Here is a 22,969-nt window from a genome sequence, read left to right as displayed (position 1 = left end):
TGGACAATAATTTACACAAACAAGTGTTCCCAAAGATGTTCCATACGTTTCCATGCTCCAGACTGCAAGCATAGCACGTCACTGTACCCAAGTGCACGTGCGAGCCTTTGTTCGTGTGAACACTAGCACGTGCCACATGTTTTAACTACTTTTTCTTTTCTTTTTTTTTTTTTTCTTTTTTTTAAATATAACTACATCAAGCAACATATGAATCATCTTTATTACGGAGAAATTTAATTTGGATGAACTTAACTGCTGCTGCCAAGGTCAGACGGGAAGAATGTCATTTTAATCCAATCAACTTTAATCTGTTGGTTATAAAAGAGTTAGGCCGCTGAAGAATGGCTATATCTCAGGCCCTTTATTATGCCGGCTAATGACTTTGATTGTGAGGCGCCTATCAAGAGGTTAGGAGTTCTCATGGAGCTTTTGCACGTTGCTTATTCTCTTCACTGTGCTTGGCGGAGCTTGCACAGTCCTATGCAGCCTATGTAGTCAATGCTTACCGAGAAGTGGGTAGAATAGCCAAAGATTTGACTCAAGTAAGAGTAGCGTTACCTCGAAATAATATTAATCAAGTAAAGGTAAAAGTAGTCAACCAAAAAAATGTACTGAAGTACGATTACAAAAGCATTTGGTGAAAAGAATACTCAATGAGTAACATTGTGAGTAGCTGCTGAAGATGTTTGATTTTTTTTTTTCTTTTAAACAGTGGTATTTTTTTTCTCAGCACAAAGTTATCTACAGTGGGGCAAGTAAGTATTTAGTCAACCACTAATTGTGCAAGTTCTCCCACTTGAAAATATTAGAGGGGCCTGTAATTGTCAACATGGGTAAACCTCAACCATGAGAGACAGAATGTGGGGGGAAAAATCCAGAAAATCACATTGTTTGATTTTTAAAGAATTTATTTGCAAATAATGGTGGGAAAAAAGTATTTGGTCAATACCAAAAGTTCATCTAAATACTTTGTTATGTACCTTTTGTTGGCAATAACAGAGGCCAAACGTTTTCTGTAAAATGACATTTCTTTATCTGTACATGAGCTCTGTTTTCTTGTATTCTTCTATTTCTTGGTGCGAAAATTAGGGTGCGCGTTATAAACTGGTACAATAATTTCCCCTAGATTTTACAAGTAAATTTGGGGTGCGCATTATACACGGGTGTGCCTTATATTCGGGAAATTACAGTAATACACAGCAGTCATTCACTTATAACTGTGCTTCCTCATTTTTTATTCGTCATCACTGTCCGTAGCTTTTTTGAAGGGCAGATTTTTCTTGAGGAAGATCAACTAATCCACATGTTCATGTTTAAGTAGACTGCTTTTCGTGGAAACAATATGCCGCCCTTTCCACCATTTCAGTGGGTTATTTTTCAGGGTTGAAAACTCACAATCTCTGTACCGCTCCACACTTCACACAAGGTCTGTCCCATGCGAACAGATCTGGCTGCCTTCATCACTTCAAAGTCCGACTTTTGTTTTACTGGGTGCGTTGAAAATCAATCGTTGCATGTCGCCGGCGTCTGCGATCACACTGTCCATTGTTTTAGCGTGTTGCTTCGTTGCCACTACTAGTTTCGTTTTGGGCTGTGAAGAAAATGCTACGGAGCGTGCGTTACAGTGGTTTCGTTAGCTCTCGCGTTGCTATGACACGCCCGTGATGATCGGGTAATGACGGCGCCTAGTAGCGGTTCTGCCGAAATGCATGGGAAGTTGAGGCAACCACGACTGTGAGTGGTACTTGTCCATATTATATCATGCGTGCGGTCTCAATCTAAGTGCGCTGTGTGGTGAATGTCACAAGCGCAGCATGTGAAGTAAAAGCTAAATTATTATCATATTAAGCAATGCATTGAACTCGGCATTAGAAGTCGTTTCTTGTGCTCACGATAGCCGAATTCTGTCTCGACTATCGGTTCATTGAATATTTAACCCTTTAACACTTAAGCCTATTTTGGCCGAATTTGCATGCATTTGATGTTGTCTTTATATTTCAAAGAAAAAAATGTTTACAATGGCCAAGTTGGGTCCCTTTTTTCAGGACACCTTGAACTTCATGTCCAAACTGTTGTTTTCTTCACTGACCAATTATAATCCACATTTTGGACCCAAAAAAGCCAAAAAAATCCCCAAATCTTTTTTCAAAATTTATAATGTTGATGTCCCATTGACAACCAAACATGCTCGACCAACCGTTTTGAAGCTTGATAATATTTATTCAACTTGTTAGGATAAACATTCAGTAGAAAAAAATAAGATTGAATAGTTTTATGTTTGACAGTTCAACACAAAAAGCAGGTATGTTCATAGGCGTTTTTAGCCTTTACACATACTATGGTCAAAACAGGTTATATACAGTGCAAAATAGTGAGAAAAAGATTATATATATCATCTAACACAAAAAGGGTTTGGAGGATATCTTTGTGAAGTTAGGTCTTGTACCCATCACCTTATCAAAAGTATATACATACATGCAATCAAGCTTCTCGAACACACATCTACATAAAATTGAAAAAATTATAGTGAAGAAAAAATGTATATAACATTGAAAAAAAGTATTTTCAAAAATATTGACAAGTAGTTCAGTTCAATTCAATTTTTTCAGGCATGCGACCCAATAATTTTTTTTTTTTTTTTTGCGCATTCAATAAAGCTTCTTCTTGAACAGGTCACGGAGCTGCGTCACACATAACGTCACACAGCCTACTCTTTCGTCGTTTGCGAGCTGCTGTCACTTCTACTCGCCGAGACGGCGACTCATCCAAAGAAAACAACGACAAATACAGCTCATCTTCTTCCTTGAGTTAATGAAATAATGCATTAGCTTGCGCTAAATGTAGTTTTAGATTCATTCTGCACGTTTCAAAGTCGCTTGCTCAAACCAACTGGCCGTTGCTTGCTTGGCATGCCTCCCTTTCATTAGTTGGCGCCTCGCTCGGAAATTTATTAAAAATGATCACATTCGGTTCGTCCTTCTTGACATCACAACGGCTCTTGGGATACGTAGTCTTTTGTGCTGCTTTCGGTTTTGAAAAAGGACAATAAATGATGGAAATATGGAGAGAGATACATGGTCCATGCAGCGTTTTAATGCATATTTATGAGTGCAATAAAAATATAAAATTTAAATGGCATTATCTCCTGTTTTTCTTGGTCAATTGACTTCAAATAAAAACTGGTGTGGACATCAACTTCCGCACTTTCAAATGAGACCAACCAGCGGCACGTAGGTTACGTAATTACAGCGTGATGAAGCTTCAAAGACGATATGCGTAAACGCGTCGCTGCCGACACGTTCGGTGTTAAAGGGTTAATGGCTAATTACTGTCGAATGGTAACTTTACTATCGATACATCTGTATCTCTCACCTGTAAAACCGGATATCCGGTCGTATCAGTTTATCTTTCTCAAGCTTACTTTATTGTACAACTCTCTTCAATAGAGGCTTTTTCACCTAGGCGTGTGAATGTATTTGTAATCCCCCAAAAAAGACGTGCGTTCCAAGAAAGTTTAGTTCTCAGGAGATGATGAGAGGGAGACGATCTGCCACCACCCAAACCCGCGTGCCGTCTGAGTTGCGTGACGTCAGACGTCCGCCAAAGTGCGAGGGCCCGTTCAGTCCTGCTTGCAGGCCTAGTTTTGTATTTGTAATATTAAAAGTCTCCGCCTTTATTTGAGCCAAGAAACCAACAGGGATGATGATTTTATTTGTTGAGCTAAAAAAAAAAAATCTTTTTTCCCTTCTAACATTACTACTGTGACACGTATAGTGCTCCAACTTGAGTACGATCCAACAAAACATTTCCAAGGGCAACAAAACACTGCTTTTCAGTGTAGCGATAAGCAACTCTTTGACATATACTCCGAACGACTTTTCCTCCCGTCTTTATCTCTGCTCTCCTCTGCATGTAGAAAGTCTTGTTGGAGTGTGACCTGCGACTTTATCAGCAGAGTCACTCTCACGCGAACCAAGACTACCTGAGCCTGCAAAATCACCAGCAGCGGCTGCAGAAGGTAAGGACGGCAGATTCCCAACACGCTATGATTATTTTATTAAAATGATACTCTTTTCATGTTTTGAGAAATTCCAAAATGGACAAATCTCTGTAGGCTGCAGCTGAGCTTGACAGTGACAAATATAGTCATGTACTCACCTTTTGTGTATGTGTCTGTGTGTGCGTATGTGTGGGTTTAGAGCTGCAGTGAGCAGGTGGAGCGCCTTGTGGAGTGTGAAAAGGTTATTCTACAGATGAAATCAGAGCTGGAGAGACAGTAATAATGGCATCTATATGAAAACTCTTTGCTGATCCCAGTTCTGTCCTTGTCCTTCTTCTGATGCCCTTCCAATTCTCCTCTGCTGCTTTCTTCCCACCCCCTCCATCTCTGCTTCTGATTCTACTTACAAAGTGGCACACTATGGTGCTAGTGGGCTCCTTGAACATGTAAAATCTTTGAATTTATGTGGTTTAATCTCTCATTTTTGTGTGTTGATTTGGATTTGTGACAACAGGTAGTCCCAGAGTTACGAACGAGTTCCGTTCCTATGATGGCGACGTTATCCGAATTTCCCGCTAAATCGTAATTTACCCTTCAAGTACTCCTAAACATAGACTTTATAATGTATTGACGGGGCACGGGGCCAATAAATAGAGGGCCTGCATTGTTGGCGAGGCCGTCAAAGCTGAAAATTCTTGTGAATAAATGCTTTAATCCCCAAATTCTTTATAGTTATGGATGTAAAACAGTCTCGATTCTTGGTTAAAAGCAACAACAACAAAAAACGTGCAGTTAGTATTTATTTTACGCAAATATGTCAAAGTACAATGCTAGTCTGTTAGTAAAGGTAGCTAGCTAGTCTGTTAGTAAATGTAGCTAGCGGCCACCTGATGAAAACCGAGCTTTTCGGGTGAAAATTCTTGTGAAAAAATGCTTAAATCCCCAAATTCTTTATAGATATGGACAAAAAAAACAGTCTTGATTCTTGGTTAAAAGCAAAAAAATGTGCAGTTAACATTTATTTTACGTAAATATGTCGAAGTACAATGCTAGTCTGTTGGTGAATGTAGCTAGTGGCCGCCTGATGTAAACAGAGCTTTTCAGGTGAAAATTCTTGTGAATAAATGCTTAAATCCCTGAATTTTTTATAGTTATGGATGTAAAACAGTCTCGATTCTTGGTTAAACACACAAAAAAACGTGCAGTTAGCATTTAGTTTTCGTAAATACCGTATGTCGAAGTACAATGCTCGTCTGTTCGTGAATGTCGTTAGCGGCCGCCTGATGTAAACTGAGCTTTTCTGGTGAAAATTCTTGTGAATAAACGCTTAAATCCCAGAATTCTGTATAGATATGGACGTAAAACAGTCTCAATTCTTTGTTAAAAGCAAAAAAACATGCAGTTAACATTTACTTTACGTAAATATGTCAAAGTACAATGCAAATCTGTAAGTGAATGTAGCTAGCGGCCCCCTGATGTAAACAGCGTTTCCGGTGAAAATTCTTGTGAATAAATGCTTAAATCCCCGAATTCTTTATAGAGATGGATTTAAATCAGTCTCGATTCTTGGTTAAAAGCAAAAAAAAAAAAAAAAGTGCAGTTAGCATTTAGTTTACGTAAATATGTCGAAGTACAATGCTAGTCTGTTAGGGAATGTAGCTAGCAGGCGCCTAATGTAAACCGAGCTTTGCCAGTGAAAATTCTTGTGAAAAAATGCTTGAATTCCCGAATTCTGTCTGTATATGGACGTAAAACAGTCTCGATTCTTGGTTAAAAGCAAAAACAAAAGTGCAGTTAGCATTTATTTTATGTAAATATGTCGAAGTAAAATGCTAGTCTTTTAGTGAATATAGCTAGCGACCACCTAATGTAAACTGAGCTTTTCCAGTGAAAATTATAGTGAATAAATGCTTAAATCCCTGAATTCTTCATAAATATGGATGTAAAACAGTCTCGATTCTTGGTTAAAAGTAAAGAAACGGTGCAGTTAGCATATAGTTTACGTAAAAATGTTGAAGTACAATGCTAGTCTGTTGTTGTAAATCGGGACTGCCTTGACGGTGCAGATCTGCTCCAGAAGTGTAACTCGGCCTTTACATAAATATGTCAAAGTACAATGCTCATCTGTTAGTAAATGTTGCTAGCGGACGCCTGATGTAAACAGAGCTTTTCCGGTGAAAATTCTTGTGAAAAAATGCTTAAATCCCCGAATTCTTTATAGATATGGATGTAAAACAGTCTCGATTCTTGGTTTAAAGAATAAAAAGTGCAGTTAGAATTTATTTTACGTAAATATGTCAACATACAATGCTAGTCTGTTAGTGAATATAGCTAGGGGCCGCCTGATGTAAACAGAGCTTTTCCGGTGAAAATTCTTGTGAATAAATGCTTATACAGTGGTACCTCTACATACGAAGTTAATCCGTTCCAGGAGCTTGTTTGTAAGTCGAAATGGTCGTATGTCGAGCAGGATTTTCCCATAGGAATACATTATAATTCCATTAATTCGTTCCACAGCCCAAAAACCTGCACTAAATCCTTAAAAAATACTGCTGGTACTATTACAAATGGCAATTACATATAGCAAAACAAATAAATAATAAATAAAAATCGGATTAATAATATAATAATAATAATAATAATTCCTGTAATAGTGTAACAAAACGGGTTCTAATAAGGCGGACGTTTTTTTCTGTACCTGAAGGCACCGCGGCGCTGACGTGACAAAGAGGGAGGGGAGCGGGTGAAAGTTTACTTTCGCTTTCAATGCTTTCTTGAGAACATCGTCAATTGCGGCAGACAGCAGGCGTTTTGTGTTGAATAAGTTGTGAAAGAAATGATGAAAACGTGGCGAAGCTGGCGATTTCTCTGGAGATGTTACCACAATAAGAATTGACAGCTTAACTTATAAAGACTGGCGAACGATGGTCGGAGGAGGACCGTGGAGATGTATTGTTGAGCCATTTCACGGATGCCCACCCTACGCTCATATTTTTCTGTCATTTGCATCTTCATTTAGAAGGTAAGCGTCAACTTTTTCCTTGTTTCACCACCTGTACCAACCTTTTCTGAAACCTGTGTTGATTTGTCACACAAGAAAATTCGTCTGCGGTGCTGCCATTGTCGTCGTATTTCGAGCATGTCGTCGGATGTAGAAACAAATGGCGAGTCAAATTTTACGTCGGATGTCGAAAAGTTCGTGTGTCGAAGCGATCGTATGTAGAGGTACCACTGTATCTCCGAATTCTTTATAGATATGGAAGTAAAGCAGTCTCGATTCTTGGTTAAACGCAAAAAAAAAAAAAAAAACGTGCAGTTGGCATTCATTTTACGTAAATATGTCGAAGTACAAAGCTACTCTGTTAGCGAATGAGGCTAGCGGCCGCCTGATGTACACAGAGCTTTTCTGGTGAAAATTCTTGTGAATAAATGCTTAACTCACCGAATTCTTTATAGATATGGACGTAAAACAGTCTCGATTATTGGTTAAAAGCAAAAAAGAATGTTCAGTTGCATTTATTTTACGTAAATATTGCGAACTATGATGTAAATGCAGTAGCAGCTAATCTCTCCCATTGATTTTTTTGGTACGAAAAATATAATAATTACCTTGAATCCTCGAACAAATCACTCGTGAGACAATCCTTCCTGTTTGTATGCGGTACAGCTTTCGTACTTTTTCAACAGAAATACGGTGTTAGATTGCTGCGTGCGTGTGTTTGTGAATAGCTCCTCTTGATGAGAGCGGGCCCCCTACTTGAAGTTTCGGGTACATAGTAACCCGGGGACTACCTGTACTTTGCATTGTTTTTTTAATATTTGGCCCTCATCGAGTGTTTGCGCTGATCCCTTCAGAAACCAAGAAAAGACCAATCTGAAGCAAAGCCTTGTCACGTCCTGCCGTGCACACCTGAACCGACATGGTCAACTTGAAAAGGAAGTGGAACATTTAAATAAGGAAGTTGCAGACTTACAGTTTGAGCAAAAGGTATTTCTTCACCCCCTACACGCGCACACACTCTCAAATAACTCAGGAATCATGTGATTGCCCCACACTGCCTGCCAGAAACAAATTGCCCTACCATTAATTAAAGCACCAAACAGAGCCAAAGCTGATGAAATTGACTTCAATTATGAGCTCAATGGGACACTTAATATTTAAATTACTGTGGCGCCTGTAGCCTGGCAAAGTGCCAACATCATTGGCAGTCACCAACATCACGTGCCAGTGCTCTAGCCCAAGTGTACTGTATATCCTTGTACACAGTGTTGGTTTTGGCAGCCCTATTCTCGTTTTTTAGTCTTAGTCTTTTGGATTAAAAAATACTTATTAGTCTTAGTCATATTTTAGTCATTTCAAAATGTGTTTGTCGTCATCTAGTTTTTGTTGAGGAAATCTCAAACTTTGTTTAGATTTAGTCGACAGTTACTCAAAATGTTCTAGTCTGTAAAATTCAAACGTTGTAGTCTAAAAATAAAGGTTTACCACAATTTTGAATGAACATAGACATACGAGTAGGGGTTTGCCATCTTAGACACCCCACGATTCGATTCGATTCGATGACGATTCAGGGTGCTACGATTCGATTATTGAACGATGATCACGGTCTTGACGATGATCACGGCTATCACGGTTATCGATGCATCGTACATTACTAATTAATAAAGTAGCCTAACAAATTTATGTCCATTATTTATTTAAAATATCCTAATGATTCAACAGGAACGATGGAAACATGCCCATACAACAAAAATCTACCCTTAAACTGCTGCTTTATTTTATTTATTTATTTTTGACAAGGAAGTGCAAAAACCATTAACCATTTTAAAGGCAGTACTTATTTCTCTCAACAATACAATAACATTTACATTGGTGGAATGAATTCCACATTTTCTGGAAACAAACAAAATGTCTTTAGAAATAAGACTTCTTTTAACCAATATGCTTTGTTTTCAAACATTTCAGTACTATTTCGCATGTTTGTAGTGTTACCGCTGTACTTAATCATGGTTTTACACGTTCTACATATAAAATACACGTTAGCGTATTAGCTAATTAGCTTAGCGCTCGGCGCTAACTGTTAACATCTCAAAAACAACAACAATAAAGGCTGAACAGTACAAGAGGGTTCGTGTATTCACCTCTTATAGACGCACAAGGGTCTTAGCAACACACTCAGGACATTTTTCAATTGACATGACTTGAAACTACTGCTGGACAACTGAAACACAAAGAGCAACGAACTATCTCTCTTCCCTTCTCGCTCTAAAAAATAACTCATGCACAGAAGCGCGACCCCGGGTACCTGCCTGTCTCATACACAAATTTATTTCCCAGTCTTTTGAAAAGGAGTAAATCTCTCGCTCAGTAACCGGCAGCATCCATCATAACGTTGTGTGTGCGTCCGTTAAAGGTGTCCGGGCGGCAGACGTGTCTTGAATTTCGTTCCGTTACGAGCGACTGTCATAAAGTTATGAGGGAAAATCATTGAACCTTTATGAATCGTAATCGAATCATCACGTGTCGAATCGGATGCATCTAATAAACGATTTTTTGGAACTCCTTTACATACGAGCACATATTATAGCGTCTACAAGGACAACGCAAACTTGGTGATGATAGTACAGACTCCGTAGGAAAAGCAGGATATGATTTTTAATTAAACCTACCTAGAAGCAACGAACTGTATGTAGAAAAAAAAAAAAAAAATTGTGTGAGCGTCTAACACTTGGAAGTCTTTGCTATTCTTAGAGTCTAGCCAGACGTTATAAGCAATCAGTATTTCCCAGTAATTGCTTATTTACCAAACAAAACAGCTGAAATGGGCTATTAGCTAAATGCCATTTCGCCAACTGGCTATCCTCTAAATTTACTGGCCAGAAAAGCCAAGTGGCTTTGCTTTATCCCGGCTCGTGTTTAAAGAGGACGCTCGCCATTCTGAAGCTAATGCGAATGGGACGCTAACACTAGGAGTTACAGTTAGTATCTGATGATCACTCAGCACAGACCTTTAAAGGGAACCACTGTTAGAAACCCCTCTAAATGTTTTTGTTTTAATAAAACTTATAAAACTAGTTTAATTAGTAGGTCGCCATTGTTGTTGACGTCGCAGGGCGGTGACGTCACGTAGCCACGCTGCCGACTTCCAGTGTCACTCTTTAGCTACAAAAAACATGTCGTCGGTTCTGCCCTTCCAATATGAACCCGAACGAAACATTAATTAGTTGAACAGCCCTATCGATGCAGTATTTCACAAAACGAGCAGCAAAGGCAAAATGAACAGGAAAGACGGGATGCGACGAGTTTAGCATTCATGCGTCAAGTTCGTTAGTGACAGCCTTCTGCTCTAGTGACATAGCAGGAGAGTGTTTGATGTCCAAAAATGTTTGCAGATCTTCACGGTAAACTAGTATTATGGCGATAGTTAGCATCCAAAGCTGTCTTGTGCTTTACATATGATTAGTGTATACAGTGAAACACAGCCGTGACGTACTCCATGTACAATATGAAAACGTCACGCATTGTGAACATATGACAGAAACGATCTTGCATTTTCGTCTCGTCAGACAAAAATTGGCATTTGTCTTATGTTCTAGTCTCGCAAACTACGTTTTTAGCTGATCGTGACGTCAAAATTGTCGACGAAATATTTTCATGATCGTCATTGTTGACGAAAACAACACTGCTTGTGCAGCTATTGGTGTACATACAGTATTTATTGGTGCGTTCTCTGGTTCAGCACAAGTACATTAAATGTGCATGCAAACAATCACATTCATCCTCACAAATATTACGCATGAGTCGTCACAAAAGCATTTGTTTAGCCAATGGAGTTCCCCTATAATGAGTTTCCGTCTTATAACAACTGTATATGCTCCTTATCATTACTAATGTATATGCAATTAGACATGAGTAGAGTCCTTTGCATGAGTGGTCCATCATGATCTGCTGAGGATAATATTTGAAAGAAAACAAAATCGGGAATAGATTTGAAAAGCATTTTCGTATGATGTGATATCAGATGAACTAAGTAGTCAGTCACTGTACAATTAACACACTTTAGAACAAGATCTTAATCAGGAGTGAGTAATATGAAGATTTTCTCAAGTGGTCTGGAATGAATCTGCAGGAAATTATCCATAACCTTTCAATGAATATTCACATAAATTGTTTTAAAATTTTTGAACAGTTTAATTTTGAGCGGGAAGATAAAACCAAATGCATATGTTCTTTAATTGTGGAGCTCCAGAAAAGTCTTTGGAGTTGGTTGTTAAAATTTGGGGAAGCATTCTGTAATCTATTTACAGTTCTTTTGAGTAATTGATGTTTCCATCCATCCATACATTATCTACCACATAATCGCGGGTCGTGAGGGCAGCAGCTTTAGCAGGGAAGCCAAGACTTCCCTCTCCCCAGACACTTCAACCAACTCCTCAAGTGGGATCCCAAGGCGTTCCCAGGCCAGCCGAGAGACATAGTCCTCCAGCGTGTCCTGGGACATGCCCAGAACACCTCTCCAGGGAGGCGTCCAGAAGGCATCCAAACCAGATGTCCGAGCCACCTCAGGTAGCTCTTCTCAACTCTGAGGAGTAGCGGCTCAACCCTGAGTCCCTCCCAGATGACCAAGCTTCTTACCCTATATCTATGGGAGACCTCGGACACCCTGAACCCAGTCATCCAACCCCATTGTGGCCACCTGTATCCGGGATCTGTTCTTTTGGTCACGACCCACAGCTCGTGACCATAGGTGAGGGTAAGAACGTAGAATGAGTGGTAAATCAAGAGCTTCACCTTTTGGTTTAGCTCCTTCTTCACTACAACGGACCGAAGCAGAGTCCGCATCACTGGAGAGGCTGCACTGATCCGTCTATCTCCTGCTCTCTCCAACCCTCGCTCGTGAACAAGACCCCAGGATACTTGAACTCCTCCACTTGGGGAAGGATCTCATCCCTGACCTGGAGAGGGCAAGCTTTTCCTACTGAGGACCATGGTCTCGGATTTGGAGGTGCTGATCTTCATCCCAACCGCTTCACACTCAGCTGCGAACTGCTCCAGCCAGAGTGTGAGAGCACGGCTTGATGAAGCCAACAGCACCACATCATCTGCTAAAATCAGAGGTGCAATGCTAGGCCACAAGACCGGACCCTCTCAACGCTTCGACCCTGAGTCCTTCGGCTCTACACCCTTGGCAAGGTCCTCGAGGGTGCATTGGAGTTCCCCAGCCGGAGTTCATGTGTTTTGTTGATTTGGAGAAGGCATTCGACTATATCCCTCAGCGAGTCCTGTGGGAGGTGCTTCGGAAGTACGGGGTACCGAAATATGGGGTAACAATGCTCCTGATAAGGGCTGTTTGGTCCTCTTTGCCGTCAGTAAGTTGGTTTCATTCCCAGTGAGGGATGGACTCCGCCAAGGTTGCCCTTTGTCACCGATTCTGTTCCCAACTTTTATGGACAGAATTTCTAGGTGCAGCCGAGGTGTTGAGGGGGTCCAGTTTGGTGGCCACAGCATTGCATCTCTGCTTTTTCCAGATGATATGATGCTGTTGGCTTCATCAATCCATGATCTCCAACTCTCACTGGTGCAGTTTACAGCTGAGTGTGAACAGAGGCGTAGCAAGGGTCCCCTGGAAAGGCAACAAGCAACATGGGGCCCTTCTGAGTCACGTGAAACACATACATACTCGCGCAGTATAATGAACACAAAGGTGGGTGGGGTGCGAGTGCCCGCTGCGTGCACGTGCGGTCATCTTGGCCATAAAAGTGGCAAAAACTAAGCAACTTTACCCTGACTCATATGGAGGTACTTAGATTCGTTCATGGATGTACACATTTTAACAGGTGGCCGTCCTCTGCGCACCGTACGCCTATTCTCGCTCCCAGAATACGCAGCGCTTGTGACATAGGACAATAACAGGACTGGTTGCTATGGGAACGTACGCATACCCAAGGAATCTTGCTAAAAGGAGTATTCAAATTGCTAATAAAATTGTTTAGGATTATTTTTAGATGCATATATGTCATTTTTCTTATAGAGTATTCAATGAGGAATACGATAGACCCATTTATAGACTTTTTTGGAAAAAGCACCATTTCTTTTAGTCACATGAATAATGAGGTGGCCTGTGAAAATCAACGTGAAACAACTCGGCAAGGACTTTCCAGAGAGTACTTGGTGAGTCACTCTTTAAACAATCATGTGGTATTGATAGCTGAATGGACTTTCTTAAACATGTATAATCTACGTGACATGGTTAGTGCTGATTGAGATTGATAACAGAATCGTTAGTTTATCCGCCAAATGATTCCATGGTACTGAAACACTTGTCGCTGCGATAGTGCAGTAAAGCTGAGTGTGCTAAATCTGTTGGCCCTCTGGGGGCCCCTGCTGGCTGGGGGCCCTAGGCAATTGCCTGGTTTGCCTAATGGGACGCAACGCCTCTGAATGTGAAGCTGTTGGGATGAAGATCAGCACCTCCAAATCCGAGACCATGGTCTTCAGTCAGAAAAGAGTTGCGTGCCCTCTCCGGGTCAGGGATTTTAAGTTTAAGTATCTTGGGGTCTTGTACACGAGTGAGGATAAGAGGGACCGGTAGATCGACAGGCGAATTGGTGCAGTGTCCGCAGTGAAGCTCTCCATTTACCAATCGATCTACATTCGTACCTTGGGTCGTGACTGAAACAACAAGATCCTGGATAATTATTCAAAACTAACAATTTTACTTTGTGCCTTCAGAAAAATGGTCTTTGTCTGGGATACTTCACACATTTAGCATTTTTGTTGTTGTTGTAATACTCTCTGCTCTGTGAAAAGTTCTTATCTAAACACAATATTTTACTCCAGGGGTACGTGACTCTCCTCAAGCAGTCGGATGAGGCTCTCCAGGAAGCCAGACAGGAGGCTGCGAGGACTAGCGGTGAGGTGGACGCTCAGAGGGAGGAGATACAAAGGCTACAGAATGTAAACCACGAAGAGGAGGAGAAGCTGAAGAGGGCTCACAGAGAAAAAGAGAGTCTAAGCACTCAAGTCAGGCAGCTGAGTGTAGAGCTTGAGGAGCTGCATTGCAAACACCAGACAACAGGTAGCAGTCTCACAATGCAACACTTGCTATAGTGTATTCTCTGTTCTCGAGTGAGTGTGCATGTTGCTATTCAGCAGTCACTCTATAGGACTAACATTCATATACAATGGCTTTCAATGTGTTTGCTGCTCGATAGGCTCAACCCAATTCAGTTGTATTCATACTTTTAAAGGAACATCGTTGACCAAAGTGCAGTACATAGCAATAAGGTGAAAAAATGCTAAACACAATAAAAAAATATATAACTAAATAATATTTGTAGCAACTACAAAACATGAAACAAAATAATAATGAACCGAAAAAAAGTTTAAAAAGTGTGTTTTAAGGTGCCCTCAGTTTTAATTTTTGACATTATTTTTCCTAAGAGTAAAAGGTCACACGGGGTAATGTTGCTTAGGGTAATGTTGCTTTTTAGTGGGCAAATGAGGAGCAGCATTTAGTGTGTAAGCTAGCTCATATGCTGGTACCAGTACTGCTGACCAATTTATAAAGTCTGTGTGCGGGCCAGACTTAATGATTTTATGACAGAGGCTGGGGGCCGGATGAAATTTGATCACGGGCCACATTTGGCCCCCGGGCCGGACTTTGGACATGTCAGGTGTAGGCTATAATTCCATGCTTATTCAAATAGGACTTCCCAGTCTTGCTGGAGGTCTTAACATGACTTCATCATACTTCATTCTTGAGCATTATTTTTCATCCATATCTTTTCCCACCCGTGCTGAAATTTGGGACCTTGTCGCCAATCAGAGTACCACTGCTTGCATAGGGAACCGAGCGGTTCAGCCCCGTGCTGCAGAACATGACTGCTGCCATCGCTTAGCTCAAATTAGCCGGCAGTGCTACAACCGTGCAATTCGGGTTGCAAGCTGTCTGCACTTCAAGCCACACACACAAATACACACTACGGCGAGGGGTTTTATTTAATGGCTTCTTTAGCGCATGGTAATGATGTGTGTGCGTGCATCGCGGCGGCCTTTGTAGTAGCGTGTCATTGCAGGAATGGCCATGTCTGGGTTTTCTTCGGGCACAGAAACGTCTCATTAAGAATTAACGTACACATCTTCAGTCATGCCAAGCAAACACCTCTCTCGTACACACGCACATAGCAGCCATTTTTCCCCCGACTCCTGCTGCTTTAATTAGCACATGCACGCTTGGTCTCGGCGGTCCAAACACACACATCCACACAATCACCTATTGTCCGCCGAGAGATGAATCTGAGGTCTCTGTCTGTGGCAGGAGGCTCGCTCGCTGAACACTGCTCATTAACAAGATCGAGACAGAAAGACAACGCAGTGTGGCTTGGCCTTTTGTCTGTGATCAAAACGCACGGGCAGACTCTTCGCTCAACACAAAACCGCATATTATTCCGCTTTTATCTTCCACAAACACAATCTAGCAATACAGGGCTCTTTTGTAATGACTTCAGAAGTATAAATATGTATTATTGTAACAAAATATGAGGCATTGTTTACCTGGATATATAGCGCACGTCTGAATAGACCCGGTTGAAAATACTGTCATGGACAAAACACCTACAGTTGTACCCCGACATACGATCCTTTCGACATCCGACGTAAAATTCAACTCGTCATTTGTCTCGACATATGACGACCCGCTCGAAATTCGAAATATGACAGTGTTACAATTTCATTGTTTTCTCAAGACGGACGCAGGGTGGATTTTCTTTTTTTTTTCTTAAAGTCTTAACTGCTTCACGTTAAATACTTTTTTGAGCTGTATAATATAAACCGAATAAATCTATGAAAATTGAGCAATACATAAAAATGCTAAAGCCTCACAGTAACACAGCACAGGATAAGTGCTCTTCTTTTCAATGCAACTGGTATGGGGCCTTGATTTCCTTCTCTGTACAGTACATAATACCAACTATATTCAAATATATGTGTATAGGTGTATTTACGGACGTTACAAAGCGACATAACATGTACAAGGCCACAACTGGAACATTGCACAATTTATCTTAATTGAATGAGATCCAATAAAAGAGCAATAGTGTTTTGACAGAAAATGACATTGCTCGTTACTGCTTTACTGGCAGTATTTTTTATTTGCGTTCATATGAGACTATAGAAAAATGTACAGAAAAGATGATTAGATCAGGTGATTGTACCTACACACCATCTAATTTAGAAAAAAGGACATAACAGTTTAATGAAGGTAGTCTGGCAAAGGCCTCATGTTAATAAATACAGTGGTTTTATGAAATAAAAAGGCCATTGTGGAAAAAGACATTATGAAAAATGCTTTTTATCTTGTAAAATCTTTTTCATTCATAATTATATTACCTTTTTTTTTTTTTTTAACAATTTAAGGGCCATATTACACAATTATGTATAAAAACTAGGGCTGTCAAACGATTAAAATTTTTAATCGAGTTAATTAATTACAGCTTAAAAATTAATTAATCGTAATTAATCGCAATTAATCGCAATTCAAACCATCTATAAAATCTGCCATATTTTTCTGTAAATTGTATATATATTCTGTAAAATAATTTGTTGGAATGGAAAGATAAGACACAAGATGGATATATATATTTAACATACGGTACATAAGGACTGTAGTGGGCATTTCACTCTACTGTCATCTAAATCTGCCTATGCTGTCCTCACTCCGAAGCGTCTACTTTTTCCAAAGCTAGACAGCTAGTGAACGACGCCTTAATAATCAGACTTCTTCCTTTTTCATCTGATTTATTAATAAAATGGCCTCAAACCATTGTCCTCTTTTGACCGTAGTGAAACTACAAAAAAAAGGTACACAAGCATTGCATTAGCAACAACGTTAGCTTAGCACGCTATACAGGTTCACTAAACATAAACAAAAAGCGTCTCATACAAAAAATATAACATTTCGCTTACTAACATAATATGTACATTCTTTACAACAACCATACTTACGGACAAATCTTGTCCAAGGATCATATAAGCACAACATTACAACGTAGGCGTCAGCCCGAGACGTCGTGCAGCCATATTGAACTGGCAAGAAAGCAATAAACCATGTCCCAAAGCGACCACAAGAGTTCGCTGTTAGACAGCACAAAAAACCTTGCTGTAAAACTTACCAAAAGGCAGAATACTGTCTGAGCGGGACATGTGTGTTAATTGCGTCAAATATTTTAACGTGATTAATTTAAAAAATTAATTACCGCGCGTTAACGCGATAATTTTGACAGCCCTAATAAAAACGGTATTTATTTAAAAATGTTTTTATTTAACTTCATTTCCATCTTAATTTCAATGCTAAGTGTCACCTTTTTTCGCCACCCATGTTGATTTCTCTAACAAGAAAAACCCGCCGTGTGTTCATCTTGCGGGAAAACAATGAACTTCCGACGCTGTCATCTTATTTTGTCTATGTCGAGACAAACAAAAAATCAAATTTTACATCAGATGTCGAAAGGATCATATGTAGAGGTACACAAGTAAATTTTCCTTTGTGGTTGGCTGCTTTTCAAAATAAATGTTTGATGATGAAGGAATCTGAACTTTTAACCAGATTGATGGAATCACGCCAGCCAAACTACCAGAACCTTGCTAGCGCAAATCCAACAACCCGGCCAAAAGGCCAAACTCCGCGCATTCACCTTAGTCTTAACCCCTTGTACTCACTCCATTTTAAAAGCTGGAATACGGCTTCGAACACAAGTTGACAATTTATTCCAAGTTGGAAGCAATCATACAGCACAGTGAGACCCAGGAGAGGAGGCAAACTGGATCCAGGGTCACCATATCACAAGTCACCAAAAGACTCCCGAGAAAAATGGCAATGATTAGTTAAACATTCATTCTAAAGGCTCTGGTGAGGCGGGCTGTGGTCCGGTAGAAGGGTGTGCTTGGGTGTTGCTTCGGATTGTTGTCTGTTGTCTTACTGTTGTCAAGGCAACGAGCGTTAAGGATTTTGCCATCCTCGTGAGTGCTGAGTGTTCACTTCTCGGTCGCGGGTTCCTCCGTATCAGATTTTCCTTGTGGTAAGACAAGATGTCCCGCCATTTGTTCTAGGTTGCATGATTTGGTGGTGCAGACGTGGGCTTGTAGATGTCTTGCCTATCACCTGCTTGTCAGCATCAATCTTGCTCAGTCAGCTGAATGACGCCCGCATTGGGCTCCTGTAGTCAGAAGGCATCCTGTATCCGTTCTGCTCTTATCTGCCCGTTGTCTTGGTGCTGCAAATGCCAATCATTTCAAGTCCAACTGTTCATAACATCAAATATATTCTGCTTGTTTTTCATAAACTATGTTACTGTGTTACAGTAATACAAACAGCCAAACAGTAAATATGAGAAAATATTATATTACTATTCCCTGATTGATTATATTCTCATTTGCTCCCAAAAACATATAAATATGTTGTATTTTTAATTGTTTCAGTGTCCCAAAGACATATTTATACGTCTTTTACGTTTTTTTTTTTTTTTTTTTTTCAAAAAAGACATCTTTGGGTCGTGATTCAATTTAGCTCCAAAGCACAAAGCTGAAAATCCATTTTAATGCTATAAAACTGGCAGCTGGAGGGCGGTAGCGCATTTGGTAAGACCCGCAACTCGATTCAATTGCAACGAACGGCCAAGCCGCACGGCCGGGCGCCGGCGGAAGACGACCGAATGGATGCCAGGCGGCGGACGACCGAGCAGAACAACCGGTAGGACACCCGGGATGCCAGGCGCTGGACGACCGAGCAGAACGACCGGGACCACTAGTGCAGCGGACGATGCCTTTGAGTCCGTGCTGCTCACGAGCAGAGCCCGCAGAGACTCAAAAAAAAAAAAGTCTCTTTATGAGACAGACGGCAATGAGGGAAAAGTTTAACCGGATGTCGCGGCCAGAACAGCGTCATCTTTCATTTAGTTATTTATAAATAAATTGTTACTTTGCTATCAAAAGCTCTATATGTCTTGTTGTTTGTCTTATTTTGTAAAAGGAAAACATTATTCAGATATTTGGGATGTAACTAAAGCAAAAAATAGCTGTGTTAAAGTCAAAGTTATGTTTGTTTTTATGGAACTGTGAAAGCTCAATCTTGGTCTCATCTGACCAAAGCACACGGTCCCAGTTGAAGCCTGGGACAGTGTGTATTTTTGTGTGGGACCAAGATTGAGCTTTTTGGCAACAAACACTCTAAGTGAGTCTGGCGTCCCACAAAAGATGCGCATGCTGAAAAGCACCTCATACCCACTGTGAAGTATGGGGGTGGGTCAGTGATGCTCTGGGGCTGTTTTGCTTCCAAAGGCCCTGGGAACCTTGTTAGGGTGCATGGCATCATGAATGCTTTGAAATACCAGGACATTTTAAATCAAAATCTGTTGCCCTCCGCCCAAAAGCTGAAGATGGGTCGTCACTGGGTCTTTCAGCAAGACAATGACCCTAAACATCATATGGCCAAATCTACACAGAAATGGTTCACCAGACACAAAATCAAGCTCCTCCCATGGCCATCTCAGTCCCCAGACCTTGTTTTGTTGGCAAAAGGGGGTTGTACAAAGTATTAACACCAGGGGTGCTAATACAGTGCCTTGCAAAAGTATTCGGCCCCCTTGAACCTTGCAACCTTTCGCCACATTTCAGGCTTCAAACATAAAGATATAAAATTTTAATTTTTTGTCAAGAATCAACAACAAGTGGGACACAATCGTGAAGTGGAACAAAATTTATTGGATAATTTAAACTTTTTTAACAAATAAAAAACTGAAAAGTGGGGCGGGCAATATTATTTGGCCCCCTTTCGTTAATACTTTGTAGCGCCACCTTTTGCTCCAATTACAGCTGCAAGTCACTTGGGGTATGTTTCTAGCAGTTTTGCACATCGAGAGACTGACATTCTTGCCCATTCTTCCTTGCAAAACAGCTCGAGCTCAGTGAGGTTGGATGGAGAGTGTTTGTGAACAGCAGTCTTCAGCTCTTTCCACAGATTCTCGATTGGATTCAGGTCTGGACTTTGACTTGGCCATTCTAACACCTGGATACGTTTATTTGTGAACCATTCCATTATAGATTTGGCTTTATGTTTTGGATCATTGTCCCGTTGGAAGATAAATCTCCGTCCCAGTCTCAGGTCTTGTGCAGATACCAACAGGTTTTCTTCCAGAATGTTCCTGTATTTGGCTGCATCCATCTTCCCGTCAATTTTAACCATCTTCCCTGTCCCTGCTGAAGAAAAGCAGGCCCAAACCATGATGCTGCCACCACCATGTTTGACAGTGGGGATGGTGTGTTCAGGGTGATGAGCTGTGTTGCTTTTACGCCAAACATATCGTTTTGCATTGTGGCCAAAAAGTTCAATTTTGGTTTCATCTGACCAGAGCACCTTCTTCCACATGCTTGGTGTGTCTCCCAGGTGGCTTGTGGCAAACTTTAAACGAGACTTTTTATGGATATCTTTGAGAAATGGCTTTCTTCTTGCCACTCTTCCATAAAGGCCAGATTTGTGCAGTGTACGACTGATTGTTGTCCTATGGACAGACTCTCCCACCTCAGCTGTAGATCTCTGCAGTTCATCCAGAGTGATCATGGGCCTCTTGGCTGCATCTCTGATCAGTTTTCTCCTTGTTTGAGAAGAAAGTTTGGAAGGACGGCCGGGTCTTGGTAGATTTGCAGTGTTCTGATGCTCCTGCCATTTCAATATGATGGCTTGCACAGTGCTCCTTGAGATGTTTAAAGCTTGGGAAATCTTTTTGTATCCAAATCCGACTTTAAACTTCTCCACAACAGTATCTCGGACCTGCCTGGTGTGTTCCTTGGTTTTCATAATGCTCTCTGCTCTTTAAACAGAACCCTGAGACTATCACAGAGCAGGTGCATTTATACGGAGACATGATTACACACAGTTGGATTCTATTTATCATCATCGGTCATTTAGGACAACATTGGATCATTCAGAGATCCTCACTGAACTTCTGGAGTGAGTTTGCTGCACTGAAAGTAAAGGGGCCGAATAATATTGCACGCCCCACTTTTCAGTTTTTTATTTGTTAAAAAAGTTTAAATTATCCAATAAATGTTGTTCCACTTCACGATTGTGTCCCACTTGTTGTTGAGTCTTGACAAAAAAATTAAATTTCATATCTTTATGTTTGAAGCCTGAAATGTGGCGAAAGGTTGCAAGATTCAAGGGGGCCGAATACTTTTGCAAGGCACTGTAATTGTGACACACATTATTTGATATCAAATAATATTTTCTCTATGTTGGATTTTTTCCCCACTGAATGAATGCACTTGTATTGAAGGTTGGATTTTTCTCTTTTTTTCCATTAAGGTCCCATATTATTTGAAAAAAAAAAAAAAAATATATATATATATATTAGAAGCTAGAAAACACATCTTTTTCAGGGGTGCCAATCATTATGGAGGGCACTGTATATCCGTATTGTCTCTTATCTTTCCATTCCAACAATAATTTACAGAAAAATATGGCATATTTTAGAGATTGCGATTAATTACGATTAATTAATTTTTAAGCTGTGATTAACTCGATTAAAAATTTGAATCGTTTGACAGCCCTAGTAATAACCACATCAACGAAAATACAATATCCGTATTTTCACACTTTTCCCAAAACATAAATGTGATATCGGCACCCCTTCTGTGAGTGCTACCAATGCCCATACATGATGAACTCATTAAAGAGTGCATATGTGTGCACGCACCCATGTGACAGTGAACATGTGTGTGTGTGCGTGTGCTTCTTTCGGATCCCTAGGCGCCCAAGTGCGCAGGCCTCTCTCCTTCAATTCACCTCTATTACGAGCTATAATCCCATTTCACACTCTATCGATCCCCAAAACTGTTGTTCACCGGAACCGGCAGCAAACACTGGAATTTCTCCCCATCATTTCAGCACCATTGTTCTTTATTACACAAAGAGGCCGCCCGTTTTGCGCGAGAACCTCGCAGAAATATGAATTATAAATGTATAGCTAATAAAATTGAGGAAAAGGGGGGGAGAGAGTCAGAGAGATGGGAAAAGAGCAAGATAGAGAGAAGTGGTTGGTAGAAACATCAGAGAAAATGACTCCTTTACAAGAGTCTATTGATCAGTTTCTATCAAAGGGGGATGTCAGACATGAGATTACCTGGCAGTTTGAGCATTAGGTGCCGTGTGTTATAGCCCCGGGCCCTTGTACCGCTGCCAGAGGATTGTAAATAAAGCGGAGAGGAGAGAGCAAGAGGGGAATTTGTTGGGGCGGATGCTTGCTTGTGTGAGTTTTAGATTCTATACGTGTGTGTTAGTTTGTCTTATGTGCTCTCTACCTTGTGCTGTATTTGTGTGCGTAACGGTGTGCGCACAGACACCTATTGGCTTATACCCAAAAGCAGTGTTGCAAGTCCATGAAACTTCTGAAACATCGCGAAAGAGTCTTGGGAGGCTTTGGGCTGCCTCGCGGGAGCACCTTAGCCCACTAAGAATCCCGCAACAAAGCCAAAGGAAGCTCCTATGAAGCCTTTTGAATCTTTTATGAAGGCCCGGCCCTGCCCAACAACTGACTCTAGGTCAGATGGGTTTTCATCCCTGTCATGTTAAAGGTTAGTTCGGGGAGTTTGGATATCTGACCGTGGATCTGTTTAGCGGCGTGATGGGCTTTGAAAATCAGACAGGAGCGATGCAGCGCAAGGTTTAATATCATACTTAAAAATGGGAAGCTAGCATAAAAAGGTGAAGAAAGTAAGAGACTAAAGAGGGGCAGGATTTAAGATGGGTGTTGTATGTCATAAAGTATCACGGATACACTAAAAGCAGCTCGTAAAGATTGTAAATCTTAGAATATGGACTAACGGTCAAGTTATGTAGAAGTGTTATGAAGGCCACAGTGTTCTGTGCGTTCTTACGCAGTCCCTGGGTTACGAACGAGTTCCGTTCCTACGCT

At 40.8% G+C, this 22,969-nt stretch overlaps 1 protein-coding gene across 4 annotated transcripts in view; it reads left to right on the top strand.

The window, feature by feature from the left end:
• LOC130909059 (polyamine-modulated factor 1-binding protein 1-like) overlaps positions 1–22,969 on the top strand; it is a 283,508-nt gene that overhangs the window by 189,618 nt on the left and 70,921 nt on the right. For all 4 annotated transcript variants that reach the window (XM_057825134.1, XM_057825133.1, XM_057825131.1 and 1 more), the window contains 4 exons: positions 3,917–4,018; positions 4,200–4,276; positions 7,856–7,988; positions 13,842–14,079. In XM_057825134.1, coding sequence (XP_057681117.1) covers positions 3,917–4,018; positions 4,200–4,276; positions 7,856–7,988; positions 13,842–14,079 — 550 coding nt within the window. The remainder of the gene's footprint in view (positions 1–3,916; positions 4,019–4,199; positions 4,277–7,855; positions 7,989–13,841; positions 14,080–22,969) is intronic.

Source organism: Corythoichthys intestinalis, chromosome 20, assembly GCF_030265065.1.
Source record: "Corythoichthys intestinalis isolate RoL2023-P3 chromosome 20, ASM3026506v1, whole genome shotgun sequence".
NCBI classification, from domain to species: Eukaryota; Metazoa; Chordata; class Actinopteri; order Syngnathiformes; family Syngnathidae; genus Corythoichthys; species Corythoichthys intestinalis.
This window is presented reverse-complemented; position numbering and strand designations above follow the sequence as displayed.